This window comes from Papaver somniferum, chromosome 8, assembly GCF_003573695.1.
Source record: "Papaver somniferum cultivar HN1 chromosome 8, ASM357369v1, whole genome shotgun sequence".
In the NCBI taxonomy this organism is placed as follows: Eukaryota; Viridiplantae; Streptophyta; class Magnoliopsida; order Ranunculales; family Papaveraceae; genus Papaver; species Papaver somniferum.
In genome coordinates, this window is record NC_039365.1 from 105,219,212 (window position 1) to 105,226,626 (window position 7,415).

Here is a 7,415-nt window from a genome sequence, read left to right on the forward strand (position 1 = left end):
ATGTTCCTTTTCAAACAAAGTCTCTAGCTTTTAAGATTCCATCCCACAGGCTAAAACAAACAGATTTATCAGAATAATTAGGAAAAAGAGCATCAGTGATACCTCCAAACTTTTGGTTTATTATTCTCCTTCAGAGGGATTGTTTCTCACTACCATATCTCCATAACCATTTGGCATGTAGTGCTTTTTTAACCAGCCTCAACCTTTTTATCTCAACACCTCCCCTGCATTTAGGAAGTGTAACATTGGACCAATTAACCCAACTTCTCTTCTTGGTTGTTGAACTGGATCCCCACAAAAAATTCCTCATAATTCTCTCCAACTCCGTCACCACACTTACTGGCATCTGGAACATGGAGAGAAAATAAATTGGTAAACTAGATAACACACTTTGGATCATGATCAGTCTTTGTCCCTTTGAAAAATAAGATCTCTTCCAACCTGCTAACTTATGTTGAAACCTCTGAATAATATCATTCCAGACGGCTTTGCATTTAGATTTTCTACCAAGAGGGATACCTAAGTAATTCATAGGCAACTGAGTCATAGCACAACCAAAAATCTATGCACAAAGCTCAGCATTGTGTAATTGGCCAATACCAACAATGGTACTCTTACTGAAATTCACTCTTAATCCAGAAACAACTTCAAAAGCTAACAAAATGTTCTTTAAGTTGCAAACCTGAAATTCATCATCCTTAAGAAAAACCATTAGGTCATCTGTAAATTGAAGTTGAGTGATGACAGTACCTTGAGGGTTAACACTAAATCCAGAGAGTAGGCCCTGATCTGTAGCCTTTTTAAACATCAAAGATAATACTTCAGCCACAAGAATGAAAAGAAATGGAGAGATGGGATCCCCCTGTCTTATACCTTTTTGACTTTTAAACAAGTCAGTCGCTCCCCCCTTCAAGAGCACAACAAATCTTGGTGTTGTGATGCACTATTTAATCCAACTCCTCCATTTACACCCAAAACCAAATCTAGCCAAAGTAGTATCAACACATCCCCAATTCACATTATCAAAAGCTTTCTAAAAATCTACTTTGTAGATAATCTCAGTATCTTGTTGTCTTAATTTTGAGTCAATTAACTCAGATGCAATCAAAATACCATCATGTATTTGTCTGCCATGCACAAAAGCACCCTGATATTCTGAGATAATAGAAGGCATCACCACTTTGAGAATTTTGATAAACTGCCCGACTTCCAATTTCCGGTTTAATAAGTTGCCCCCGTTTTTTTCAACTTTTCAAAACTGCCCTTTCTGTTTTGTTTTCCGTCTTGTCCCACATAACTTAGTCAAAATTCGTTTACCAAGTCAAATAATTGTGTCTAATTACTTGTTTATCCTCTCAAACCCTGATCCTTCCCAACATGCGTCCCATTTTTCTTGTTTTCACCTCCTCCTGCAGACAAACCCTCGATCTATATCATTTTTCTTCTTCTGTTTTTTTCTTTCGTTGCCTCCATATTTCGATTAAGTTTCGTATAGTTGAGATTGTGAGGTGTATTGAGTTTTTTAAGAATGAAGAATCAAGATGGTTATTGATTAATTTATGGTGTTGATTTTGATGAAGATCGAAGAATTAGGGTTTCATGAAGACCTCAGAGAAAATTCGAAAGATGGATCTGGTGTTCTAGGAGGAAGATTAGACATGGGTATCGAATCATTTAGTGGATTAGAATAAAGTTACAGGTGGAATCAAGTTTTAGCATATGAAATTAATGTTGGTGATGAATTTCAGGACCAGAAACGAGACTGAGTTGAGTACGAGGTTGAACTCTGGAGGTAGTTTATGCTTGTGTTGAATTGCAGAGAGGAGGAAGGGAGATGCATATGATGAGTTCAGGGTGGGTTGAATCTTTAGATGTATGTTAGGTTATTGCAGATGTATGAGGTTGTATTTGAATCTGATTTTGAGCCGAGAAAATCATGAGGGATGGGTAGTGATGAGTGATGCCATGAATTGCAGGTGAAGGAGAATGGTTAAGGTTTAGTCGATTAAACAGGGAAAAACAAATGATCTGGATTCAGAGATGATAAAACAGAAATTGATGAACAATGAGGGCTATGTGGTTTTTTTGTATCGATTTGAAGAATGGTTGGTATGGGATTCGTGTTGATAAAAAATTGAAGAATGAAGAAGAAGAACAACATCAGTTGTTGTTGCTATGGACAACTCAGATGAGGTTGCAGTCAAATCTGGAATTGGCCTGAGTTCGTGATAATTAATGAAGATCTGATGTTAATTATTCTAGATGGGTTCTGTTGGAAATGATTAACTGGGTTAGTGGCTCTGAGATTTGATTCGAATTTATGAATGAAACTGCAGTTGTGGGTATTGATGAATGGCTTAGTAAACTAGGGTTGATGATGTTGCAGTAGCAGGAATTGTACAAGGAAGATGAAGGTGGTATTGTTGATGCTTCCAATGGGTTGATAAATAAATGCTTGAGTTGTGAATTAGATGTATACTAGGTTGTGCAGGTGAGAAGAAATACATGTATGAAAATGATGTTGCAGTAGCAGGAATTGTACAAGGAAGATGAAGGTGGTACTGTTGATGCTTCCAATGGGTTGATAAATAAATGCATGACTTGTGAATTAGATGTATACTAGGTTGTGCAGGTGAGAAGAAATACAGGTATGAAAATGACCGGAATAGCACCGGAAGCAGACAAGACTCCGCCTGATTAATTCTTCAGTGAGTCGACTCACTGACTCGATGAACCCTAACTCGGTGATTCAGCCGAATCGTCCTTATTCAGACCAACTCTATTGAGGGCTTTTGAGACTTTTATCAGGTGCCGGCTGGAACTTAACGGACCTAACGAGCCGTTAGCCGTTTTTTTGAATAAAACGGTCAAAGAAGGGGCATTTTTGAAAAGTTGGAAAAAACGGGGACACTTTTATTAGTGTATTTCAATAATGGGGCACTTTATCAAAATTTCCTTTAATCTTTCTACAAGCAACTTCGAGATAATCTTGTACACGCTACCAATTCAGCTTATGGGTCTAAAATTAGATAGCACAATGATTAAAAACGGAGTTCCAAAGTCCAAAGAGACCAACCAAACAAGCGAGAATGCAAGATGAATCGAGGCTTGACCAGATGACTTTACAATTTACATGGTGATGAAACCGGATGTGAGCAAAGTAAATGCTCCCTCTCTAGTCTTGTCAACACACCCTGGCTCTCTTTCTTTCTTTATCCACTACTAGAAACCAACTCTACTGTCTTAAAACCCCTGACGTAAAACCGAATCATTTCAGTCCACGTGTTCGGCTAGTTTCTCACTATGCCACGTGCGTTCTCAGAACCTACTATGCCCCTCCAATCTACACAGCAATCACACACACCCTCTTTCTTCTATAGAGTCCTAGTTTCACCCCAGCCATCCAGCCAGTAAATGAAAGAAGGAGTGATCACTAATCAGCAATCACTCACATCTCTCTCTCTTACTCACTTTGCTGCAGCTTTTTGGTATTGTTCTTTCTATCTTAAACCCCATTGGAGCTGAACACGCACCCCCATCATCATTTTGATCTCCCTCTCTCTCATCTCTGTAACCCAATTAGATAAGAAAGAGATCAGAACTAGACATTTCACTGCTCTCTTCTTTCTCTCTCTCTCTAGACAGTAGAAACCTTTCTTCTTTTATGAACACAACAAATGAAAACTCTAAATATGGGTAACTTCGTATCCTTGAATTAGATACAACAGAAGAAAGAAAGAAAAAGAAGGTGTTAGAAAATAAAGAAAACACTACTACTACAAATACAGGTCCTTTGTGGAAGAGAGTTAAAATGGAAAATGAAGAACAACAACATCAACACCAGAATCACCAGAACAATCACAACAACATGAATGGGAGAGGACAGAACGGTAGTAGTAACAATTACTCATGTGATTTTTGGGAACTAGGGACAAATTCTTGGAGCAACAACAATTCTTACACTAATACTAGTAGCGAGGACAAGTATAATAATAATACATCCAGGACTACTGCTACAATGTTCTCTAATAACCCTACTTCTTCTCATTCACAAACCCAACACCTTAATCTACATACTAACCTACATCCAAACCTCCATTACCATAATCATCAGCAGCTGCATCATAGTTTGTACACTGGAGGAGGATCCAATTTACACCCAGACCCGCATTTGACATGTCTGAAGCTTGGGAAGAGACAGTATTTTGAGGATGTTAATAATGGTGGACCAACAGTGATGGGTGATAGACACGTGTCTGGATTCCCAATGGGTTTGATGAAAAGAGGAAGATCTTATGATGGTGTTGATGTTGCTGTTCTAGGTGGTGGACCATCTTCTTCATCATTATCATCTATTGGTGTTGGATTGATTGGTTCATCAACTGTTGTTGTTCCCAGATGTCAAGTTGAAGGTTGTCACGTTGCTTTGATTCATGCTAAAGATTATCATCGTAGGCATAAAGTTTGTGAGATGCATTCTAAAGCACCTAAAGTTGTTGTTCTTGGGATTGAACAAAGATTTTGCCAACAGTGCAGCAGGTGGGTTTCAATGTTACTACAATTTGCTTACGATACCAGTCTTAATTTTCATGAAATGTGGTATTTTGTTACTTATCTGCGGTTCCAATTCATAAAATTAACGTTTTTTCTTCTTCTACAGGTTTCATGTGATATCAGAGTTTGATGATTCAAAGAGGAGTTGTAGGAGAAGATTAGCTGGGCATAATGAAAGAAGGAGAAAGAGTTCTTCTAGTGATGCTACTTCCTCCAGAAACTCTTCTTCTCAAGGTAGTATTAATTTCTTATAGTGTTTTATTTACTCATTTCTGAATTGGCTAGAAGTATTATTATATGGATTAGGGTTTAGTATTTTATTTATGGAGATCAACTAATTTTGTGGTTGTTAGTTAATTAATTGAACTATTCCAGTAGTTCTTCTCTCTATAGTATTTCGGGATCTGCAGCTCATCTGTCTCTTTCTTGTTTCTCTATTAATGTTCTTAACCAATTAGTTAGATTGTTTGGAGTTACTATTTCTAGGATTTTTTGTTTCCTAAACCGAGACACTCACCTTTTATGTCCTAGTTGCTATTCTTCTAAATGTCTATTTGAGAAGTGGTAAACCTTGTATAATATTAGAAGTTAGGGTGTCTGTGAGTTTGCACATCAGGGGGTGTGAACAAAAGTTGGAGAAGGAAAGAAAATGGATCTGAGTCAGTGTTACATCGTCAATTCATCATGCCATAAACCCTAGCTTCACTAGTAAGCTATATCTCTAGATGCTATCTTTCTTGGTTCTAACTTCTAGCTTCAAGTTCATCAAATTTGCTCAAATTGTTTTTCGCGTTTATTAGCACTTAGGTTCGATTGCGGTCACCCTCTTTGTGAACACTCTTTTATGTGATGCATGAAATTCTTCTCATCAAATTTTAGATGCTATGCTTATGTTGCCCCAGAGTGCTTCTTGAACATTTCTATTTAGTCTTTTCGGTAGCATGTTGATTGGGCTGCAAAGAACACCATATGATGAGACCATTCTAGTTTATATGCATTTCCCTTCTTTCTTTTAAGAGTAGCACACATCTTAGCTGCTAATAGAGAGTAAGTTGTAGATTGGGATGCTGAACTCCATCATTTCATATGCATGATGTCTGTCATCGCCGTATTATCAATCCAAGTCAAGTCAAGTTTTGTAATTTATACCTGCTTTTCCTTGTTTTTTTTATACCTGCCTTTCCTTGTTTCTAATGTAACATCATCCCTATCTTGTCTTTATTTAGTTAAATTATTGTTCTCTCTCTCAGGATACATGCAATTTCCTCGCATGTTCCATTTTTTTTTATTCTCTCATTAATATGTGTGTTCATTTCTAAGTTCACAACATATCAGGTTCCTGCACAGTGCACACACACAGTCAGGCCTCTCTATGAGTACATAAGTCCGAGTTGAATATCTTCTCTTCTTAAACAAATTTAGTACCAGAAATAACTCTCAATACAAACACACAAAGTAGACAACTCATCTTGTCCGAACCTCACATATATTTATCAGTGCAATAATCATAAGATATATACGAGTTCATTTCACACCCATTTGGTATCAAATTGCCGCAATTTTCCTCTTAAATTATCCACATTGCTTAAAGTTAATGCTACCGTATGAAATGTGGATATATAGCTTAATTGGTCTAGCAAGGTTTATTTATAGATGTGATACCATTTTGTGGTTTTGTATACAAGTTCTCTTGGAAACCTATGAATGTCTTCTGAGCTGTGTGTGTGCATGGGTCAAATAAATTAGTCATTATCCTGTTTCAAATGCTTAACATGGGAATGAACTGTAGCTATCCTTGACAAGTTCTCTGATGAGTAAATTTTATTCTAGCATCTTTATCCATACTAACAGCAATGTAAACTTCAAACTATTCAAAGAAAACTAACCTAAGCATACATTAATCTTCTCAACAGAATCTAGATCGACAGATGGGAGAATCTCATATATATCGCCAACAAATGGACGTGTTCACTCTCTTCTGTCATCTAAGTCCAATTCTTGGGTTTCGCCATCTGATCTCTCTACTCGATCCAGTGCTGCACTTCGAGAATTGATTGATGAAAATCGTGCTGCTGTCCTTGCTCGACAGCTCTTCCTTGACCAAAACTGGCATCAACAAGGAATGGACCATACAAATCATAATTCCCAAGTGGAAATCCTCTCAACAGTTCCCCTCCAAAACCAATTCCCCGGGTCATCCAACTGGAACCGTTTTCAACAATCAGATGCACATGTGACCCTTGACCTTATGCAGACGCCAAGTCCACCTTTTGGATTCTTATCAGGTAGGTCGAAAACTAAGGAAGAAGAGGAAGAATGTTGCGAGATATGGAAGTCTTTGGAGGGAACCCATGTTGTCTGAAGATTCAAAAGTATGTTGTTAACTTTCAGGCGTTCTCTCGTTATTATTCTTGTCATTACCTCTCTTTATTTGAAACTCAAAACAAAATTGTTCAGTGTCTCGCTTTGCTAGAACAGCAATTCAGACTGATCTAGCTTGCTATTTTAAACTTACTTGTAACTGATTGATCAATTCAACCATGAAGGGAGGAAGATCAACTTGTCTGCTATTCTAAGTTGTATATCATCCAATTAAAACTAGGATGATTTCTTGTAACTTTGTTTGTAATAAATGAGGTTGTTTTCCTTTTCTTTCTTCTGCTGGGAACAGTATAGTATTTAAAGAGCGAAGACTCATAAAATTGTCATGAGCCTTCACTGTTTTTCACCATTAATGTTTTCATAAAAGTTTATGAACTTCCAGCTTTATCTCTCTTATTTCTTGTGGATGCAGTACTTGAAATACTGAATCATTGATTCAGTCTTAATTATAAAAGACTGTAATAAATGGCTTCCTTTTA

General features: G+C 37.2%; 1 protein-coding gene across 1 annotated transcript; it reads left to right on the top strand.

Moving 5' to 3' along the window:
- Positions 1 to 3,432: 3,432 nt before the first annotated feature.
- Positions 3,433 to 7,206, top strand: LOC113304532 (squamosa promoter-binding-like protein 7). Its single transcript, XM_026553665.1, has 3 exons — positions 3,433 to 4,539; positions 4,661 to 4,788; positions 6,468 to 7,206. The coding sequence occupies exons 1-3, from the start codon at positions 3,812 to 3,814 to the stop codon at positions 6,914 to 6,916; spliced, it is 1,305 nt and encodes a 434-aa protein (XP_026409450.1). The 5' UTR covers positions 3,433 to 3,811; the 3' UTR covers positions 6,917 to 7,206.
- Positions 7,207 to 7,415: the final 209 nt, after the last annotated feature.

What these genes read in the sequence shown, in the direction of transcription:
- LOC113304532 (XM_026553665.1), top strand. Translation starts at nt 3,812, where the DNA reads ATGGAAAATGAAGAACAACAACATCAACACCAGAATCACCAGAACAAT. An exon ending in TTTTGCCAACAGTGCAGCAG is followed by an intron (nt 4,540 to 4,660) that starts GTGGGTTTCAAT and finishes CTTCTTCTACAG; the next exon opens with GTTTCATGTGATATCAGAGT. An exon ending in CAGAAACTCTTCTTCTCAAG is followed by an intron (nt 4,789 to 6,467) that starts GTAGTATTAATT and finishes TCTTCTCAACAG; the next exon opens with AATCTAGATCGACAGATGGG.